The 24,137-nt window shown below is 33.5% G+C and overlaps 1 protein-coding gene across 1 annotated transcript in view; it reads left to right on the plus strand.

Annotated features, from left to right (window-relative positions):
• The window catches only part of CFAP54 (cilia and flagella associated protein 54), a gene marked incomplete at its 3' end in the record, with an annotated part of 282,789 nt that overhangs the window by 152,705 nt on the left and 105,947 nt on the right, over window positions 1-24,137 (plus strand). The window contains exons 47-49 of the mRNA XM_081309497.1: window positions 2,378-2,500; window positions 6,732-6,785; window positions 15,301-15,517. Of these exons, the coding sequence (XP_081165623.1) occupies window positions 2,378-2,500; window positions 6,732-6,785; window positions 15,301-15,517 (394 nt within the window). The remainder of the gene's footprint in view (window positions 1-2,377; window positions 2,501-6,731; window positions 6,786-15,300; window positions 15,518-24,137) is intronic.

The raw sequence follows: 24,137 nt of genomic DNA on the forward strand, positions 1-24,137 counted from the left end.
ATAACAGATGCAATATAAAAGAGCAACTACTGATAGATCTCACAGAGGAAGAAATAACAGCCTGTCTGAGCAAAGTTTGTTGGACCTTCTGAAGCAAACTGCGGTCAGTGAGTGGTAAGAAAGAGAAGTCAATCAGGAAACAGCAAACAATGATGCTTTCTGACAATGTACCCAGTAATCCATCATTCTGTTCAGTTTCTGTGTGTACTAGTCTCTTTCAGGGGAAGCTGTAAAACTTCTTGACGATCAACTAGTCTGGCTTCACTCTGGATCTGTCGACCTCATCAAAGATTTATTCTTCTGCACATATTAAACATTCCTAGGAATGGTACTGATAGTTCTGTATTTGTGTGAGTGAAGGGTTGATTTATATAGCCAGTTCTTTTTGTCTATTCTGGCTTGTTTGTGTTCATGGCATTGGTCACTTCTGGAAATTTTATGTCTATTCTTAACAGCATTGCTTTTCTAAACAGTCAGATTGGTATGATAAACTGCAACCAGAGATAGCCTTGACAGATGTCCATGCACAGACTCTTAGAGTCAAGACCAGAGGAGACTAACCCACACACAGATCCTGGGAAGGGTTTTCTTATAGGAATAATGAGAAAAAATGGCCATCTAGAAACCTGAAAGGGTTTCCATGTCTCTCTGAATGTCTACTTTGGTGCTAGGTGGCACTGGGGAGGTTAGAGATTAAGGTGTCTTAGGAAAGATGACACAGTTTGCACTCAATAAACAAGCAACTTCCTCTTTCCCATTAATGTTCTCCTGGCCTTTCAGGCTTTATTTGTATAACCAATTTTCCCCTAACTTACCTATTTACTTAAGGTTTATATATTCTTGAGATTCCTAAACTAGTAGTGAAAGGAAAACAGAGAGTAAGATAGATTGAAATGCTAAGGATAAATTTATTTTTTCGCTTTATATATAAAATATATAATAGAAATATATATATGCATATACATAACATAAATTGTGTGTGTGTGTGCATGTGTGTGTGTGTGTGTTTATCTTTATCCAACTTTGCATTTTATTCCCTGTGAGCACATTTTTATCCTTTCATTCTCTATTCTCTCCAAAGTCTCTGGATATTTTCAAAATACCAGTCAGGTTAAGGCTGTGTTCCAAAGCCTCTACTAACTTCTTACCCCATAGGAAAGAGAGTTCCTTCTGGGACCTACAGGTTCTATATGTCATATCTACCGTCATACCCACCTTCCCACCCTCTTCCCCTCAATTGCTGAGTTCCAGCCACACAGGCTGTTATTGGAACACTCTAGGATACAAAACTGCTCCCATCACATGACCTTTATTCTCAGGACCCTCTTGGCAAATTCTCATAAGACTTTGTGGCTTATGTCATTACCATCTCTTCTCTTGAATGGCTCCCCCTCACAGTTGTTCTTCCTGATCCAAGTCTCAAAAGTAGCGCTTTGTCAGACTCCATGCTTCCTCATATTGTGTCTTCATGTATCACCTACATTTACCTAAATGTGCATCCAAAGGTGTGGAACCTCCAAGAGTGCTTACTGTTTAAGAAGTGCCCTATAAACATGTTGAATGAACACATGAATTTGAATTTGATCTTTTCTTTATATCATTTCCCAGTAGTCCTGCTGGTTTATATTCAAAATAAGCCATGTAAAATGCATAGTGATCAATTAATGTTAAGCTATTAATTATGGATAAGAAAATTAGTAGTTGTCTCTATATTGATATGTTGTGGAGTTAGTCTCCTGGTTTTTTTTTACTTTCCCCAGAGAACATCAGGAGAGTTTTAGCTTTTCTTTTCTTTTTTTTTTCTTTTTTTTTAAGAGAGAATGAGAGAGAGAGAGAGAGAGAGAGAGAGAGAGAGAGAGAGAGAGAGAGAGAGAGAGAGAAATTTTTAATATTTATTTTTTAGTTCTTGGCGGACACAACATCTTTGTTGGTATGTGGTGCTGAGGATCGAACCCGGGCCGCACGCATGCCAGGCGAGCGCGCTACCACTTGAGCCACATCCCCAGCCCCAGCTTTGTTTTTCTTTTAAGCCACAATTTACCATGGGAACAGAATTACTTTTAAGACTTTTCCATGACTATATTATTTCTGTGTGTTTGCCTCTGATGAAGTAAGCAACCTCTGATAACTGCCCACTGTTTCCAACACCTTCCAGTTCCTGTTCGTTAGCTTCTGGGTTCATCACACATGTAAAATGGCATGTGTACAGACATGTGAAGATCCATCCACTCCCTAGCTAGTAAACATTAATTCATAATACTTTACTGTCACTAAGCAGAAATTTTGGATCTCAGAGTTGGTTATTTTTCTCTAAAGTTTTTATTTTGTAAGTGAAACAAACTATTTAACTTAAAATCTTCTTTTTTTTTCTTTACAGATAGAAGTCCTAACAGATTTGCACTTCTTTTCTGAGGCCTTTTATGAGTTAACCCTGATATTTTATGGGAAAAATATGCCTTGCCCAGTGCCTTCTGGTTTTAAAGCTACTGGAAAAATTAAGGTAACTTACTAATTTGAACTGTTCTTTGTCTTCGAAGGTTATAATTCTAAAATCTAGGAAATATTCCAACAACAGTGTATTTACATGTCTCCAGTACTCCACACTGCTTTGTTAAATCTGGTTACAGCTAATATCAGATTTTATGAGTTTTCATCTATCTGGAATAGCACAGTGTCATGAGGGATATAGCAAGGTTCTGTAGTAAATTTTTGCAATGGAACTCTGGCACAGAGACAGTGAATATTGCTTTTTATTATAGTTATTATAAGCCATTTCTTTAGACACATCAGCCAACACATTTTAGGTCTTTTAGTCTAATCCTATAATTTCTGGTTAATGTTCTTACTCAAAATAATCTCTCCTTATAACTTGTTTGGACCTTTTTGATTGATAAACATCAAAGAATTGAGAATATTTTGTTCAGATTTCTTCTGAGTTCTGTGGGGAATGAACATTCTTCTCCATTTTGCCTAGAATGTTTGGTTTTAGGAGACAGTTTTACCTGGATCACTTGATTTGTATTTATAAACTAGATAACTGGAGAATTCTTGAAAACAAGTACTAGAGTTCATGATGAAAGCAGAAATTAAATCAGATTGAGTTATTATTTTCCTCTGCTTTGGTCTTCATGGTGATCTGGGAATCAGATGCTGTAGGCAGATGCTTGGATCCATGTGAGCCAAGAATAAAGGAAATGGGTGAGAGGCAGGGTAGAAAGTCCCTTTGCCTGAGGGAAACCATATGTGTGAGGAGTGAGACTGACAGACATAATACATTCTGGTGTGATTTGAATTTAGAGGACCTAAAAAGAACCTGGGGGAATTATTTGTAAGACTTGGAAATCAGTTGCATAAGCTGACATTATATTTTACATATTGTGTCTACTACATCAGCATATTCCCCTAAAATATACTTCTTTTTATTCCATATGACTGCTACAACATTGTAATTTATTATTATAGGGAGGGGGTATAACAGTGTTAGAACACTTGCCTAGCATGCATGAAGCCATGGGTTCAATCCCCAGCACTGCAAAAAATAAGTAAATAAATAAACATCTATATATCTATATCTATACATATAAAGAATATCTATGTGTTATAAGGCATACATAGTATGTATGTGTGTGGATATGTATGTGTTTGTCTACCTGTTTGTTTATCTACTACCTTCCTATCCATCAGGAGAGGAGTTAGTTGGTTATTTCCTTCATTTTTTGTTGTATAAATGAATTCATCTTCTTGCCTGGATTAAGTTAGTAGTATTTTCTTGCTTGAATCTTAATCAACAGTCTTTCCCTATTACAAATGGTTTGTATTTTGCTATTAAAATTATATTTTAACTCACGTGTAATGTTTCTCAAGTGCTTACTGAATATAGGTATTTTTCTAGACTGGGGATGGAGCAGTAAAGAACAAATGGATCTCATAGTCCAGGGGGGAGAAAAATAATAAACATATTTAGCACATAAGTATAAGTCAGGTGGAGGTATGAGGGTCAATCCAGCTGAACTGAGGGGAACTAGTAACCAGGGCAGCTCAGGTTGCTGTTTTATTCAGGCCAGTCTCTAATAACCAGGTTTTGAGGAAAGTGAACATGGAAAGATCTGTGGGAACAGCCTCCCAAGTGGGAGGAACTATAAAGGCAAAGGCTCTGAGAAGGATGCTTGCAAGATGTGGTTGAGGGAAAACAACAAGGCCAAATGAGAATTAAGGAAAGAGAAGAGGAGGGTAGAACCCAGGAGCCAGGTTATGTAAAACCTCCTGAGGCTCAGTCAGGACTGGAATTTACTCTCTACCCCATGGGAAACCGAAACTGACAAGGGTTTTGAGCAGAGACATGACGTGATAGGAATTAAATATAAATGAACTACTTTGTTTGCTTTTTGTGAAATAAACTGTGAGCAAGCAAGGTATAAATAGGGAAACCAATGAGAAGGCTGATGCAAGCAATTTGGTTGAGATATGATAATATTTGGAGTAATAGTGGTGGAGGGAGTGAGCAGTGGTTCTGTTCTGGGTGTATTGTGAAGATAGAGCTGACAGCATTTGCTGGTGAAGGTTTAGGTTTGGGATGTAAGAGACTTAAGTCAAAGTTACTTCAGAATGTTCAACTTGAACAACTGGTAGGAAGAAGTTTTCATATACCAAGAAGGGGAATGCTGCTCCTGGCAGGAATTGAACATGATAAATATGAGATCCATAGTAGACAACCAGGTTGTAATGTAGCATATATAGAGGCAGAGACTGTAATCCAGGGGAGAGGTTGGGGTTGCAGGTATGTTAATGGAAGCATTAACATAGAGATTTAAAACCATGCAACTAGGTGCAATCAGCTAGGATCCCAAGAAGACAGAGAAATCTAGAAAAGAGAAAACTGAACTTTAGGTCATCCACATTTAGAAGATGAGAAGGAAAGAAACCAATTGGGTAGAATAATGAGAAATGAGAATTTTCAATGGTCACAGTTTTCACCCAAATAAACAATCAAAAAGTCTGGAACTAATTTTTACATGTAAATTCCAGCCTTCATTTTTATCCACAAGCTTCATAAGATAACTGTGCGGGCGAATTATCTCCCAATAGATTCTGACTTCAAATTTTGTATTCTCAAAGTTAATTTGCAGCTTTCCAGCTTCAATTGGGAATTTAAAAAGTGTAATTAAAAGAGGAAATGCTTTCAGGGTTTATAATTAAAATAGGTGCCAATGTTATTAGGCTGCAGGCCAGTTATTTAAAGAAGGGATTAATGAATTAAGTTTCACTTGTAAAGGAAGTAACTGAAAAAAAATTTATGGATTACTATTGGACTTTTCATAGTCCTTTAAAAATTCTATATTTTAACATTATATTTATATTGAGATTCTGCTCTTATCACCAAATCTAAGGTCCCACTATGAACTCTTTTCAATTTATATCACCAGAGATACCACCATCACCACATTCAGTTACTAACTTTTCAATGTATTCTAGGCAGCAAAATGTATCTTCAAAAAAAACGGATTTTTAAAAACACTAATATTTTCCTCCAATGAAAGCTATATATGATATATTGGTTTGGGAGTCCCTCAAAAGCAGATTGTGAAACAGAGATTTGGAAGCAAATAATGTATTGGGAGGTAATTCCAGGGTGTATGGTGAGTGAATGGGAAAGTTACACCAGAGAAGTGGGAAAGTTACTTCCAGAGAGCATTGAAAAGAAGGTCCCTGCCATGGGCAACTGGGATAGAACAAGTCTATTATTCCTCAATGATAAGAGTTTTACCCTGTACCACTAGCCTCTCTTGAACATTCTTATGACCATAGAATTACCTCAGGCAAAGAGGTAGTACACCAACCATGTGGAGGCAGACCCTTTATGGAAGCTTTTGGTGACTTCCTGTTTGACCGAGCTGATATGCAAGGATGTCAGTATTGGCTTCTCTTAATGGACATCTTTTACAAAGGGCTTTCTATTCCAAGAGGGCCTTATTCTACTCCAGGATACAACAATCTCTTCTGGCAAATGAATCATTTCCTTGATGCACCATTAAATTTATAGCTAAATGTATTAATAAATTATTCACAAAACAAGCAAAAGTACCACAAAAATAGTCATTCTGAATAGTCTTACAGTTTTACCTCAAGCTGGGAAATACAGTGTTAAGTGATAATCCTCAATGCTGTTAGAATTTTGAATTTCTACACAATATGTGAGGGAACGTAAATTGGGCCAGCCCATTTCTGTTTTCCAATATATTCCTATATTTTGACCCAGAAATCCTGCTTTCAGGAATGTATACAGAGGCAATAGTCAGAAATACAGAGAAAATGGTCACCAGTGTTATTTAAGCTGTGGAGAGATGGTGGGAAGCAGCCCCCTTAGGTGTCTAACAGTGGGCAAGAGGTTATCAGGGCTACATTCATAGGCAAGTATTTCCTATCAGACCGAAGTTATAAATAATGGTATCAGAATAAATTATGATGTAATACTTAGTGAAAATGAAATTCAAATCCATATATAATTTTTAAAAATTTATTAAAAATAAATTGGTAGAGAAGACAAAAATATTAACACTGACCTCACAAAGGAAATTGACTTATGTATGATTTTTACTTTATTTTTTATATTAATCTTTTATGAATAGAGCATATATTACTTTTACAATAAAAATGGTACACATTAATAGTTTCATTGAAAAGAATATTCAAATAATCTGGTTCCTACTGTTAATATTTTGCTTTTTTGACAGTTGTTTCAGTCATTTGATTCAGGAAAACCTCTTACCAACAAAGAAAACATACAGGTAAGGATAATAATGTTTTCTAAACATTGGCTATGTAGCATGGATAATTTTTTTAGTGCTGATAATTTTTGAGTCATTTCAACTATCCAGTAAGTATAATCTTTGGTTTGGGAAATCTTGTATATAATATGCTTTCCTATTTCTAATAGTGGAGTTGTATCTCAACATCCTGAAGCCAGAGGTAGGATTGGATCAAACTGTTCTAGCAAATAACTGTTACTGCTCCTGTTTTTCATAAAGATGTGTATTGAATTTGCTCATCTAGCCATGGTAATTATCTCTAACTTTAATATTTATTTGGTTACCTACCAGGTAACTCTGATTGTAAGAAAAGGGTTCTGTCTATTTTGAAATGGCCCAGTTTGTTGCCAGTTCCTAGTCTGTCAGCCAATGGTTTGGCAGAGTTTTCATTTGGCATTTTCATTAAGTTGCTCCTCTGATTTTTCCAATATTTTTCCACACGAAGAAAATGAGACTGCCCATCTAAATACATTTAGGGTAGTCAATAATTGAATGATTGGAATTCTAAGCATTTGATATCCTAGTAGCATTTAAATATCTTCAAATAATCATTTAAAAAATTCTAGGGATATTGGTGGTCTGTGCCCTAGAAAATGCTGGGACAGAGTGCTGTATCACAACTATGATTACAAGATATTAGAGATGGGGAAGGAGTCTACGGTTAACATGGACAGAGATTACACATAGGTTTATTTATTATTTAAGTCCTATGAAACAGTATCCTATTTTAAATAAGGTGGTTTTTTTTTAAATTAAATAACTTGAGAGATACTTCCTCAAAATTATTTTTTTTCTCTTCCATAATTTTAATAGAAATAGGTCTACCTTTTATTAAATGTAAACTTATTTTTTTCCTATTATTGTTTATTACACAAAGTCTACTTTTAATTATGCTTTGTATGATTCAATATTTTTGCTTAAAATTTAATTTTAATGTATAAGGAAGTTGCCTGAAATGAAAGAACTGATATTAGGAAGATGTAAATACATATTCTTATCTTATTTTAGTGCTCCAAGACCTTGGGGGGTTTAAGAGTATTTATGACTTTTCAATCATAAATGCCAGACTATCCTAAAAACAGTGTCTCTAGGAGCAGTTTTTGGTATAAAAAGAATGTCTGTCTGATCGTTTCTTTTAATACAAAAAGAGACTGACAGTATAATGGAAACCCGATTTCTAATAGCTAATTAATTAAAACAGTACTGTTGGCCCACTTAAGACTCTTCAGATTACACTTTGTATTTTCTGCATAGAGGGAGAGAAAGGAGTGTTAAATAGCATTACTAATGAATCTTCCTTTGATCCTCAAGTGTTTGTGTGTAATTGTCAAGGCTCATTAAATCACTGCTTGCTATGATAGGAAAAGAGAAGAGAATGTCCTCTCTCCTCACCCCTAGTCCATCTGAAATTTCTCCTTTAGAAAGAAAGGGTCAACCGTTTTCCTAATGCAGCAACTTGGCAGAAAGTCAGGCCCAGTGGCTGTTCCATGTGCTGCTTTTCTGAATGCATCAATTTCAACTCTTTTGAAAAGATTCAGAAAAGAGAATGAACAATAACAACAAACATCCCCACTGCCACTGTTGCTTCAAACTTTCCCAAGCAATATTAATTACTATACTTACATAAAGCAAATAGTTTTCCTCTTTTTTAGAATAGGTAGCTCCTTTTATATTAACTCCAAAAATATCTATGAAGAGCCTGTTGTATGCAAGGCACAGATTAATGATGTCAATCAAATGTATCAATCAGCACTCCAGACAAACCTCAGTCCTCCTGGAGCTTATAGTAACACACAGGAATAGGAATAAACATAACATATAAGTAAACATTATAAACAAGTAAAGTATGTATTTTGCAAGTAGGAGAACCTTGCTTGGGAAAAATAAACCCAGAAGTAGGTGAAAGGGGTTGGGAGCATGGGGTAGAGTGAATATTTTAATTTTAAATGGGGTTATCAGTTTAGTCTTCACTAAGGTGACTTGTGTGAGCATTCCCAAAACAGGTAAAGGGGTAAGTCAATTGCAATCCAGAGAAAGAACAATCTAGAAAGAGGGAATAGCAAGTGCAAAGGCCCTGTCTATCTTGGTGAGAGATACCTTGAGCCCAGTGTCTACAGCTATGGTGGGGAGCCATAGGACATAAAGTCAGAGAGGTAAAATTAAGAAGGGCCTTATAGGGACATTGTAACTTAGTCTTATACAAGAAAAATGGAAAGCCACTGGAAGGGCTTTGAGCAGAGGTATGGACAGCTTTGGTTTATCTGTTGATCCCACTGTGTGGCAGGTACTGTTCTGATTCTGAAAATAGTTTAAACTCACCAGTCATCAAAATAGACCCATCCTCAGTCCTTGTGAAGCTTGTGTATAGGGGTTGGTTAGGAGGGGAGAGTAGGAATATAGTTTTAGACATAGGAGTTTGAGATACGTCTTAGACATCTAAGTGGAGGAGTTGCTGGTTGTTTATATTGTGAATTTTGATTCCAGAAGGGAGATTGGACCTAGAGTAAAGAGCTCATGATTTCATCAGCCTTTAGATGAAATAAAACCAAGTGCCTGATTAAGATCATCTAAGGGGAGAGTGAGGACTGAGTTCTGAGAGATTACAGTATTAAGAGGTACAGAATAAGAGAAGGAACCACCAAAGAAGAATGAAAAGTAGTGGCTAGTAGGATATGAGGGAAGTAAAAGGAGTGTGGTAGCCCAAAATGCAAGAGAAAAAAGCACTTGAGAAGGAGGGAGAGGATAAATAGTATAAAATTAAGTATCATAAATCACTCAGTCTTAAATGTGATTTTTTTTCACATTTAACATCTTTTAAATTAGAATGCAACTTACAGATGATGATATGACAGTTTAATGTGCACATAAAATAACAGATTAGAAATAGCATATATATGAGGACTAGAATTGAACATTGGATTTAGCCAAGTGTAGGTATTGGTAATCTTGACCAAAGGGTTTGAATGTAGAGATGGAGTGAGTTTAAAAGCAAATTAAATGATAGAAATTAGAATACTGACAATTCCTTTTTAAAAAAAATTTACTTGTTCATTTTAGTCATACATGACGGTATAATGTATTTTGACATGCTATACACACATGGAGTGTAACTTCCCATTCTTGTGGTTGTGCATGATGTGGAGTTACACCAGTCATGTAGAATATTGACAATTCTTAAGAGGGTTTCTGTGAAGAGTAGCAGGGAATTAGGGGAGTAACTTGAGAAGGAAAGTAGATTATAAAGGGTTTTGGTTTTTTTTGGCGAAGGAGACAATAGCATGGCTATGTGCTGATAGGAATGTCTGTGCGGGAAACATTTGTGATGCAGGAGTGAATGAGCGATACAGAAGAGAATGACTGAGAGGGTCAATGGGGACAGGACTGACCGTCTAAGTGGGAGCAAAAGCTTTAGGCAGAGGGAAGGAAAGTGGAACTCTGACAAGTAGATGCTTAGGTAGGTGAAATAGTTGGAGCAATGGGGTTTGGATGATCTACTCCGCTTCAGTTTTCTCATTTTAATGGAGAAGGCAAAGATCCTTAGCTGGGAGAAGGAGAAGGAAGAAAGGATTAGAATTTGGAGGAGAGAAGGGCATTGAAATGATTGTATGGGAGATAAGGACAATGAGTAGACTGGCAAAATTTAGAGTGATTACTAGGCAGCACTGAGGTTTGGGGTGAGTACTTAAAGTAGGGCCACTTGTGAGTTTGTGTGATCTTCTCAGGTCTTCTTCAATCGCAGACCCTAAGATGAATTAAAGTTTGATTTCAGGGTTGTGCCTATGATTACCAGACAGGTGTGTTGTGCGTGAGGGAGAGGGGCAAGGGTTAATGGTATATACAAGGAGGAGTATGATTGACCGTGGATTCTAAGCTGGGAAGGGAGACTGCTTGTCTGTTCATTCATTTCTGTCCAAAAGTCTTTAATTTACTTACACTAAAACAGAGTGGTCTTTGTGCATAGATGATGACTTTTGTGCAGTTTATCTATTTCGATGAGGTATCCTTTCTCTCACTCCAAGGATTAAGTTCACCCCTATTATATGTCAGGGCTAGCCACATGAGACAGAGGTCAAAAATTGGTGGGAAATGACAGAGTTCTTATGAAAGAATAAATCTCATTAGAAGAGTAGATAAGCAAATGAGAATTAGGATTATTTATTAGGAATAAATAAAAATGGCAAGAAGTAATAAACACCTCTTTATAATTATGACAAATGTAAATTGTCTCAATTCTATAATTAAAAGACATAGGTGGGCATATTGGATTAAAAAAGAAGACTCAACTATATGTTGCCTAAAAGAAACATGTCATAGGCAAAGACATCTGCAGGCGGCAAGTAAAAGAGTGGAAAATGATATTCCATGGAAATGGAACTCTAAAGCAAATAGGAATAGTTACTTTTATATCCAACAACAACAACAAAAAAGACTTCAAGCCCAAATTAGCCACAAAGAAGGTTATTGCTTACTAGTAAAGGGAACAATCCAATGGGAAAATATAATGATAATAAATGTTTTTGCCCCAAATGTTGGTGTACTTAATTACAGAAAATAAATACTATTTGACATAAAGGCTCAGTTGGGTCCCAATGAAACAATATTGGGTGATTTCAGTACATCTCTCTCACTTGCCGCCAGCAGATGTCTTTGCCTATGACATGTGTTTCTTTTAGGCAACATATAGTTGATAGGTCATCCAGATATAAAATCAGCAAAGTTAGTACATCTACAGATTTACAACTTACTATGAACTTAATAGATGTCTACAGAATATTTCATCTAACAGAAGCTGAATACACTTTCTTTTCAGCTGTTCATGAAACCTTATCCAAAATAGATCTTTTTATTTTTTAAGCCACAAAACAATTCTTAGAAAATACAAAAAAATTGTAATACAACTGACACTAGGATTGCTGTATATATACACATGGATGTATAACCAATTGTGATCCTGAAATCTGTACATGTGGAAAAATGAGAATTCATACCCTATTTGAATCAAATGTATGATATGTCAAGATCATTGTATTGTTTGAGCAACTAATAAAAAAAATAAAATACAAAAATTTGATATAATTTCTTACATCTTATCAGATCTCAGTGAAATGAAATTAGAAATAAAAAGCAATAAAAACTATATAAATCCATGGAGATTGAACAATACACTTTTGAATGAAGAGTGGATCATAGGAGAAATAGAGGAAAAATTTAAAAATTCTTAGGATCAAATTAGAATAGATATACAGTATATGGGAATCTCTGTGATGCAGTGAAGGTGGTTCTAAGATGTGAGTGCCTTCATTAAAAACTCAGAAAGATACCGAATAGATACCCTAATGATGCATCTTAAAGTCTTGGGAAAACAAGAACAAACAAATCCCAAAATAAGTAGAAGTAAAGAAGCCATAAAGTTTAGAGCCAAAATTAATGAAATAGAGAATTTAAAATCCTGCAAACTGTCAGTGAAACAGTTTTTTGAATGGATAAACAAGATCAATAAAACCTTAGCCAAACTAACCAAAAGAGAGAGAAAAGTCAAGTTAATAAACTTAGAGACAAAAGGAGATCACAATAGACACCACATATCCAATAGCTCACTATTTTGAAAACTTATATTACAATATTGGAAAATTCTCAAAAAAAATTTATACCTTTCGAAACACCTATGACCTACCAAAATTGAACCAAGAGGATATAGAAAACTAAGATAGACCAATATCAAGCAATGAGATTAAAGCAGTAATTAAAAGCCTTCAAACAAAGAAAAACTAAAATTAGATAGATTCACAACTACAGACTTTTAAAGAACTAATGCCAATACTTCTCAAAATATTCCATGAAATATAGAGAATATTTCTAACTCATTCTTTGGAGCCAGTATCATCCCAACACCTAAACCAGGTATAGACATATCAAGGGGAGGAGGGGTACTACAGACCACTACCCTTGATGAAGATGTAGAAATCCCTAATAAAACAAATTCAACAACGTATTACATATTATACACCATTATCAAGTTGATTTTTCTCCAGGGATTCAAGGATAGCTCAACATGCACAAATCAATAATTGTAATACACCACATAAATTGAATCAAGAATAAAAACCACATGACCATTTCAATAGATGCAGAAAAGGCCTTTGGCAAAATTCAGCACCCATTCATGATGATAACCTTGAAGAATGTGAGGACAGAAAGACTTAACCTCAACATCACAAAAACTATATACAACAAACACAAAGCCAATTATCATATTGAATGACAAAATACTGAAAGAATTTCTTTTCCAATTAGGAACCAAATAAGATGTCCATTCTCACTACTTCTATTTAACATAGCACTTGAAATTTTAGTCAGAGAAATTAAACAAGGGAAGGAAATAAAAGGGATACAAATAGGAAAGAAAGAAATCAAATTATCACTGTTTTCAAATGATAGGATTTTATATTTAGAAGATTCCAAAAACTCTACTGTAAGACTTATAGAACTGATAAACAAATTCAGCAAAGTAGCATTATACAAAAGTCAGCATACAAAAACAATACCTTTTTATATATTAATAATAAATCCACTGAGAAAGAAATCAGAAAAAAAATTTAAAAAATGGAAATCAGAAAAACAATTTTATTTAACAATAACTCAAAAATACTAAGATAAAATACTTACAATAAATCTAACCCAAGAGGTAAAAGATCTCTATAATGAAATTGCAGAAAAGGGAAATAGAAGACACTAGAAGATGGAAAGACCTCCCATGTTCATGGATAGGCAGAATTAATATGGCTGTATTACCAAAGTGACCTGCAAATTCAAAGCAATGAATATACTAATAAAATTCTTCACAGAACTAGAAGCAGTCCTAAAATTCACGTGGAAAAACAAAAGACAGAATAACCAAAACAAATCTGAGCAATAAGAGCAATGCAGGAGGCTTTGCAATATCTGATTTCAAATTACACTCCAGAGTCATAGAAACAAAGACAGCATGGTACTGGCATTAAAAACGAACGTATGGACCTATGGAACAGAGCAGAAACACAGAGACAAATGCCCTCAGGTACAGTGATCTGATCCTTGACAAAGACACCAAAAACATAGATTGGACAAAAGATAGCTTTTTTAACAGTTAGTGCTGGAAAAACTGGATATCCATATGTGAAAGACTGAAACTGGATTTCTGTCTCTCATCCTGCACAAAAGTGAACACAAAGACCTAGAAATAAAACTGGAAACTTTTCAACTGCTAGAAGAAAAGCCCAGGGAAACACTCCAACATAAATGTGCAGGAAAAATTCAACAGGACTCTTAAAGCTCAGGAAATAATAACAAGAATAAATAAATGGGATGGAATCAAGTTAAAAAGCTGCACAGCGAAGGAGACCATTGCATGAAGAGAGAGCCTGCAGAATGGGAAAACATCTTTGCCAGCTAGTCTTCTGACAGAGGATTCATATTCAGAATATAGGAAGAACTTAAAAAACTTAACACTAAAAACTAAAATAACACAAAACAATTAAACAAACAAACTCCCAAATAATTCAATCAATAAATGGTCAAATGAACTAAGCAGACATTTCTCAAAAGAAGTAGTACAAACAGCTTTCAGTTTTATGAAGAAAATGTTCAACATATTTAGCCATTGAGAAAGTACAAATCAAAGCTACACTGAGACTTCATTTCATTCCAGTTAGAATGGTAGTTATTAAGAATGCTAATAACAATAAATGCTGGTGAGGATACGGGAAAAAGGAACTTTTATATACTCTTAATAGGAATTAAAATTAGTACAACCACTATGGAAATCAATATGGAGGTTTTTGAAAAAAACGAAGAATGAAACCACCATATAACCCACCTATATCATTCCTAAGTATTTATACAAAAGAATTGACCTCAGCATACTACAGAGATACCTGTATACTGATGAGTGCAATTAACAATAGCCAAGTTATGGAACCAGCTGGGGTGCCTATCAACAGATGAATGGTTAAAGAAAATGTGACATGTGTACATGATGGAAATTTATTCAGCCTACAGAAGAGCAAAATTATATCATTTATAGGAAAATGGATGGAATTGAGAGCATAATATTATATAAAATAAGCCAGACTCAGAAAGTAAAGGATTATATGTTTTCTCTAATATGTGGAAGCTAAAGAGAAAAAGGGGATCTCGTGAAAATTTAAGAGAAACTGTTAGGGAGATGAGAGCAGGGAGATGTACTGTGGAATGAAACTGATCAAATTATATTACGTACATGTATGAATATGACACAATCCAACTATTACATATAATTATCATGCACCAGTAAAAATAATACAAATGTTTCAAATACTGAAACTCTTAACCATAATAACTGCCACTTATGGAATCTCCTATCTTTTCCTATATTCTTTCCTCCAGCACAAAATGGAGAATGCAATTGGGGAATGGAACTAATAATAACTTTTAGAATTTTACTGACTTACTCCTGCCTACTTTTTCCATTTTTTAGGCACTTGACGAATTAATAAATAGAGGCTCGCCTGTAGTTCTGGTTATGATTGGCCAACAGCATCTTCTAAATAAATTTTATATGGTTAAGGCACACTTTTTCATAAGTATGGCTGCAACAATAAATTCTGTACCAGAAAATTCACTGAACGCTTTCTACCACGGAGCTAACCATGGTAGCTTTGAGAGGAACAAACCAACTCTCTCTAACTTGAAAGGTAATCATTTGTTTTATTTATTGTTATTTCTATTTTTCTTCCTTTCCCCAACAACACCCTACTCTACCCCGACTAATCCATATGAATAATCTAGAATATATTCTTTCATATTTTATCCTAAGATCATATAATGTACATATTTCTAGGTATGTGCATATGTTATTTCCATTCATATATATCAATACTTTTATATAAATAAGCATGTACGTAACAGATTGTATCATTTATTTATAGAATATTTTATATATGGTTTTCTGCATCTTGCATTCCACATGGAGAAAAACCTCCACTGAAGCCTCTCAGAGACAATTGCTTTGGCTTTGGTCCACTGTAGTGAATGTGTAGTATTCTTGTCTTTGAATGTCACATGATTTATTCAATCATTCCCCTATTGATGCTCTTGCATTTTGTTTCTAGGAATAGTGCTGCATTGCTGCATATCCATAGGACACAGTGTATATTTATTTGTGATAGATATCCATGAATAGGATTTATGGGTCACTTTTCAATTGTATTAGGGGCCATTTTAAAAATGGATCTTTTCTACCATTCAGTATTATGATAACTATGGATTTTTAAAATAGATATTCTTTATTTGGCTGAGGAACTTTTACTTTTATTTTGTTGAATGATTTTATCATAAGAGCATCATATTTTATTAAGTGATTTATCTATATCTGCTGAGATGATTATTTACTTGTTTTTTAAAATTTTATTGATATGGTATGTTACATTAATTGATCTTGTATGTTTAACCAAGCTTGAATTCTTGGAATAAATTCTACTTGTGATTTAATTATTTTTATAGACCTCAAAAGTAAAAAAAAAGTTTTTTCTTTTTGCTCATGATTACTTTGACTATTTGGGGTCTTTTGTGGTTCCATATAAATTTTAAGGTTCTTTTTTTCTGTGAATAATGTCATTGCAATTGTGATAAGATTACATTGAATCTTCAGATCACTTAGGGTAATATGGACATCTTAATAATATTAGTTCCTCCAATCTGTGAATATGTAGTATCTTTCCATTTGTGTCTTCTTCAACTTCTTTCATTAATATTTTATAGTTTTTAGTGTACAAATCTTTAATTTCCTTATTTAAATTTATTCCTAAGTATTTTATTTTATTTTTGAAGCTATTGAAAATGGTATTGATTTTTTTTCAGAAAGCTGTTAGCATATAGACATGTGATTGATTTTGTATATTGATCTTTTGAATTCTGAAACTTTACTGAATTCATGTGTTAGTTCTATCAGGATTTTTTTGTTTGTGTGTGTGTGTGTGTGTATGTGTGTATCTTTAGGGTTTTCTGTATATAAGATCATGTCTTCTACATTTTACATTTACTTGTTCCTTTTCAACTGGGTGTTGGTGGGTGTCTTTTTTTTTTTCTTCTTCTTCTTTTTCTTACGTGATTGTACTGGCTGTGACTTCCAGTACTGTGTTGAGTAGAAGTAGTAAAGTGGGCATCCTTGTTTTGCCTGTATCTTAGAAGTCTTCCATTTTTACCATTGAATATGATGTTAGCTGTGGGCTTGACACATACAGTCTTTATCATGTTGAGAGACATTTCTTCTATACCTAGTTTGTTGAGAGTTTTTATCATGAAAGATGTTGAATTTCATCAAGTGCTTTCTCTGCATCAGTTGAAATGCTCATATGGTTTTTATCTTTCATTTAATTAATGTAGTGTATCACATTTATTGATGTATGTATGTCAAACCATCCTTGAATGCAAGGTATAAATCCCACTTGGTCATGATAAATGACCATTTTAATGTGCTTTTGAATTTGGTCTGCTAGTATTTTGCTGAGAATATTTGCATCAGGGATATTATGTTAGCCTGTAGTTTTCTTGTCTGGTAGTATCCTTGTCGGCCTTTGCTATCAGGGTAATTCTTGTCTTGTATGATGAGTTTGAAAGTGTTCCCTTCTCTTCCATCTTTGGAAGACTTTGAGAAGTATTTGCATTAACTCTTTTTTCAATGCTTGGTAAAATTCACCAGTAAAATATCAGTCCCTGAACTTTTCTTCCATGAGTTTTTTATTATTATTACCGATTTAATGTCCTTACTCATTATTAATTTATTCAGATTTCCTATTTCTTAATGATTCAGCTTTGGTAAGCTTCATATTTCTAGGAACTCATCCATTTTATTCTGTGTTATCAATTTGTTCATAATAATTTCTTATAATTCTTTGTAGTTCCAGGGTATTGATTATAATGTATTCCTTTTTTTATTTGTAAGTTTGAGTCTTCTTTTCTTAGTCTAACTAAAGACCTATTGATTTTATCTGTTTATAAAATGGTCTCTTAGTTTTATTGTTCTATGTTCTTCTAGTCCCTATTTTATTTATTTCTGCTCTAATCTCTGTAAAGTATTCCCTTTCTTCCACTAACCTTCAGCTTAGTTTGTTCTTCTTTTTCTACTTTCTTAAATTATAACATTAGTTGTCTTTATGCTCTTTTGTTTTTCTTAACATAGGTTTTTATTACTATAAACCTTCATCTTATAAACTGCTTTTGCTGCATTCTATATGTTTTGTTATGTTGTATTTACATTCCTATTTGTTTCAAGATATTTTTCCTTTTGGTTTCTTATTTGACTCATTGGTTGTTCAGGAGTGTTCTTTAGTTTCTACATGTTTGGAAATTTTCCATGTCTTCTTCTGTTATTTATTTCTAATTTCATACTGTTGTGATTGGAAAAGGTAGTTGATATAATTTCAGTCCTCTTTAATTTCTTAAGACTTGTTTTGTGACCTAATGTATTCTTTATCATGGTGAATGTTTTTGTGCACTTAAAAAGAACATGTATTCTTTTAACTGTTGAATACAATGTTCTGTACGTGTCTATTAGACCCATTTGGTTTACAATGTCATTTAAGTATATTGTTTTCTTATTGATTTTCTACCTGGATGATCCGTCCATTTTTGGAAGTTGGATTTTGAGGTCTCCTTATTTATTGTATTGGTTCTATTTCTCCCTTTAATTCCAATAATATCTGCTTTATGTATTTAAGTACTTCAAAGTTAGGTGCATATGTTTTAAAATTGTTGATCCTCTTGATGTATTGACACTTTATTATTTCATAATGACCTTGTCTCTTGTGGGAATTTTTTATTTAAAGTATGTTTCATCTAATATAAGCATTGCCACTTCTCTTCTCCTTTGGTTACCACTTGCATGGCATATCTTTTATCATTTATTCACTTTCAGTCTGTGTTTTCAGAATCAACAATATATTTTTACAATTAGTACTTTATATAATTTTATGACTTTTAAGGAAGCTGAAGAAGATAGCAGAGCAAATATATGCTTATAATTTTTCTCAGATTAATCCTCACAATCATTTCTGGTCCTCTTCATTTGCTCCTCTGAGTTCAGGTTACCCAGTCCACCTTTGCTCCCATCCACTTGTTCTGTGCTATTATTGGTAAATAAATTATATATATTCAACAATACATTATATACATATCATTTTATACAAATGAGTTAATTCAGTATAGAGAAGAAGAAATATATACTTAGGCTGTTTTTCATAATGTAATTACCATTATTAGTGTCCTTTGCTTTTTCACATGGATTTGAATTATCATCTATGTTTTCTTGCTATTACTCTGAAAAACTACATTTTGTCTTTTGTCTAAGGTAGTGTGTTAGCAAACATTCTCTCAGTTTATTTTTACTCGGGGAGTTCATTTTGCCTTCATTTTTGAAAGATAATTTTTCTGGGTATGGGTTCTTGTTTGAGAGATTTTTTGGGGTACTTTGAATATGTTATTCCACTGTCTTCTTGATTTCATTATTTCTAATGAGAAGTTAACAGTTAATCTTATTGGAGTTTGTTCAAAAGTGACAAGACATTTTTATATTTTACTTCTGTAAGATTTTCTTCTTTTCTTTGGCTTTGAGAATGTTTACTAGGATGGTCTATTTGTGGCTCTTTTTGTGTTTATCCTACTTGAAGTTTGCTTAGCATCCTGGATATATAAGTTAATGTTTTTTTTAAATAAACTTGATGCATTTTTAATTATTTTTTCTTTAAATATCCCCCCTTCCTTTCTTCCTCTTCTCTCTTGGTACTTACATTATGCATATTTGATGTATTAATAATGTCCCGCATTTCACATTTCATTGTGTTCATTTTTCTTCATTCTTTTTCTTTTATTGATCAAATTTACTAATTGTGTCTTTTGTCAGCCAAATTTACTGTTGAACCCCTTTTACTTTTTCAATTTCAATTCAATTTTAATTTCAATTTAGTTTTTCAATACATTTTAACTCTGTCATTTCCAATTAGGTTTTTAAAAATTTCTCCTTATCGATGTTTTTATTGGATGCAACATTATCATCATGCCTTCCATGGTTTCTTCTAGTTCTTTGAACTATTGATAAGCTACATTGAAGTCTCAGTCTACTAAATCCAATATCTGGTTGCTCTGTCAAAAAGTTTCAGTTGCTTGCTTTTATTGGTGTATGGATCATATTTTCCTGTTCTTTACCTTTTTTTATTTTATACTTTTTGTTGGAAACTGGACATTATATATATATAACATATTGTATCAGTTCCAGGTATCTTCTCCTCCTCTCCTTAGGGCTTGCTGTTTTATGTACTTTTTTATTTAGTGACTGACTATATTATTTTAGTGAAGTGTTATTTCCTCCCACACTGTTAAACCTCTGATAGTGCTCTGAGGGTGTGCAGCCTTTTCCATGCATACGATCACCCTGGGATGAAAGTTTTATTAGGGTCTTCCAGAAGATTCCCAGTTGTTTTTATTATTTTTGTATATATGCATGACAGTAGAGTGTATTTTGACATATAGGCATGGAATATAATTTCCCATTTTTGTGGTTGTACATGATGTGGAGCTACACTGGTTGTATATTCATATACAAACATAGGAAAGTTATGTCCCATTCATTCTACTGTTTCTATTCCCATCCCTCCTCCCTTCCCTTCATTCCCCTTTGTCTAATTCAATGAACTTCTATACTTTCCTCCACCCCCTTATTGTGTGTTAGCATCCACATAGCCTTTGATTTGGGGGGATTGACTTGTTTCACTTAGCATGATAGTCTCCATTTCCATCCACTTACCAGCAAATGCAATGATTTCATTCTTCTTTATGGCTGAGTAATATTCCATTGTGTATATATACCACATTTTCTTTATCCATTCAACTGTTGAAGGGCACCTAGGTTGCTCCCATAGCTTAGCTATTGCAAATTGTTTGTTTTCTTTGCTGTGAAGAAGTTTTTTAGTTTGATAGCATCCATTTATTGATTCTTGATTTTATTTCTTGTGCTTTAGGTGTCTTGTTGAGGAATTTGGTTCCTAAGCTGACATGAGGGAGAGTTGGATCTCTTTTCTTCTAATAGGTGCATGATCTCTTGTCTAATGCCTAGGTCTTTGATACACTTTGAGTTTTCTGCAGGGTGACAGAGAGGGTTTTAATTTCATTTTGCTATATATGGATTTCCAGTTTTCCCAGCACCATTTGTTGAAGAGTCTATTTTTTCTCCAATATATGTTTATGGTGTCTTCATCTAGTGTGAGATAGCTGTATTTATGTGCATTTGTTTCTGTGTCTTCTATTCTGCATCATTGCTTTTCTTGTCTGTTTTAGTGTCAATACCATGCCATTTTTGTTACTATAGCTCAGTAGTATAATTTAAGGTCTATTATTGTGATGCCTCACAAGTTTTTCACTAAGGATTTCTTTGACTATTCTGGGCCTCTTATTTTTCCAAATGAATTCCATTATTGCTCTTTCTATTTCTTTTTTAATATTTTTAGTTGTAGATGGACACAATATTTTTATTTATTTTTATGTGGTGCTGAGGATTGAACCCAGTGCCTCACACATACTAGGCATGCAGTCTACCACTGAGCTACAACCCAAGCCCTGCTTTTTCTATTTCTATGAAGCACATCATGGGAATTTTAATAGGAATTGCATTAAACCTGTATAATGCTTTTGGTAGTATGGCTTTTTTGAAAATATTAATTCTATCTGATAACATAGGAGATCTTTCCATCTTCTAAGGTCTTCTTTAATTTCTTTCTTTAGTGTTCTGTAGTTTTAATTTTAGAGGTCTTTTACCTTTTTTGTTATATTGATTCCCAAGTATTTTATTTTATTTTTTGAGGGTATTGTGAATGGGAAAATTCAACCAGAATTTCTAGAACTAATAAATAAACTCTATTAATTTTATATCATGCTACTTAGCTGAATTTATTTATTAGTTCTAGAAATTCTGGTTGAATTTTTTTGGGTCTTCTAGTTTTTCTAGTGTTTGAACATGAATGGATGCTGTATTTTGTCAAATGCTTTTTGTGCATCTGTTGACGTAATCATGCAATTCTTGTCTTTATTGATGTGATGAATTATATTTATTGATTTCTCTGTTGAAACAATCTTGCATTCCTAGGATGGACCCCACTTGATCATGGTGCACTATCTTTTTAATATGTTTTTGACAGTATTTTTACTATGAATATATATATTCATTAGGGATATTGATCAGAAGTTTTCTTTCTTTTATATATCTTTGTCTGGTTTTGGTATCTGGGTGATACTAGCTTCATTGAATTTAGAAGAGTTCCCTCCTTTTTTATTTCATGGACTAATTTGAGGAGGATTGGTGTTAGTAGTTGTTTGAATGTCTGGTAGAACTCAGCTGAGATTCTGTTTGGTCCTGCGCTTTTCTCTGTTGGTAACCTTTTGATGGTGTCTTTTGTTTCATTGCTTGAAAATGATATGTTTAATTTTTCTATGTCTTTCTGATTTAATTTGGGTAGGACATAGGTATCTAGAAATTTGTTGATGTCTTTAAGATTTTTTATTTTATTAAAGTATAAATTTTCAAAATAGTTTCTGATTATTATCTGTATTTCAGTAGTATCCATTGTGATATTTTTCTTTTTCATCACCAAATTTAGTAATATGAATTTTCTCTCCCTCTTCATTAGCTTGGCTATTTATCAATTTTATTTATTTTCAAAGAACCAACTTTTTGTTTCATAAGTTCTTTGTTTTTTTTTGTTGTTGTTGTTTCAATTTCGTTAATTTCAGCTCTGATTTTAATTATTTCTTGTCTTCTATTGCTGTTAGCATTGATCTTCTTTCTCTAGGGCTTTGAGCTGTAATGTTAGGTCATTTATTTGTTGACTTTTTCTTCTTTTAAGGAAAGAACTCCATGCAATGAACTTTCCTCTTAGTACTGCCTTCATAATGTCCCAGAGATTTTAATATGTTGTATTGCTATTCTCATTTACCCCTAAGTATTTTTTTTTTATTTCACCACTGAGTTCTTCTACTATCCATTAATCATTAAATAACATATTATTTAGTCTCCAGGTATTATAGTGGCTTCTATTTTTTATTTTATCCTTGATTTCTTTTCTTTTTAAAAAAATGTTTTTAGTTTTAGGTGGACACAAGATCTTTTATTTTTATTTTACATTTATGTGGTGCTGAGGACTGAACCCAGTGCCCATGCATGCTAGGCAAGTACTGTACCACTGAGCCACAACCCCAGCCATTTATCCTAATTTCCATTACAATCTGATAGAATGCAAAATATTTTCTCTATTTTTTTGTATTTACTAAGAGTTGCCATGTGGCCTAAGATATGGTCTATTTTAGTCAAAGGTCTGTGTGCTGCTGAGAAGAAAGTGTATTTAGTCAAGATGGATGAAACATTATCTATGTATGTTAAATCTAAATTTTTAATAGTACAATTTAGTTCTATAGCTTCTTTTTTAAATTTTTGTTTGGATGATTTATCCAGTGGTGAGAGAGTCGTGTTAAATCACCCAGTATTATTGGGTTGCAGTCTATTTGATTTTTGAAATTGAGAAGGGTTTGTTTGATGTATGTAGATGCTCCATTGTTTGGGGCATAAATATTAATGATTGTTATGTCTTTTAGATGTATAATTCCCATAAACAACATTGAATGTACTTCTTGGTCCCTTCTGATTAACTTTGGCTTGAATTGTTCTTTTTCTGATGAGGATAGAAACCCCTGCATGTTAATGAGATTCATGTGAATGATACTTTTTTTCTCCATCCTTTTACCTTTAGTCTGTGGAATTCTTTTCCTATAAAGTGAGTTTTTTGGGAACACCATAGTGTTGACTTTTGTTTTTTAATCCAATCTGCCAGTCTATGTCTTTTTTTTTTTTTTTTAATGGTGCTGGGAATTGATGGCAGGGCCTTTTGCATGCAAGGCAAGCACTCTACCAACTGGGTTATATCCCCAGCCCACCAGTCTGTGTCTTTTGATTAATGAATTTAGGCCATTTATATTCAATGTCATTATTAAGAAATGATTTTTATTCCCTATCATTTTTATTTACTTCTTGTTTTTAATTTGAGTTAGTTTCTCCTTTGATTGTCTATTCTATTATAGTTCTTCCTTTGCTGGTTTTCACTTTTATTTTTCATTTCTTCTTGTCAAATATTTATTGAGAATGATTTGTAGTACATGCTTTCTAGTTGTACATTCTTTCCACTTTGATTTATCATGGAAGGTTTTTATTTCATTGTAAATTTTAAAGCTTAATTTTTCTGGGTATAGTATTCTTGGTCAGCATTAATTTTCTTT

This window comes from Spermophilus citellus (assembly GCF_964194105.1).
Source record: "Spermophilus citellus genome assembly, chromosome: 10".
Classification (NCBI taxonomy): domain Eukaryota; kingdom Metazoa; phylum Chordata; class Mammalia; order Rodentia; family Sciuridae; genus Spermophilus; species Spermophilus citellus.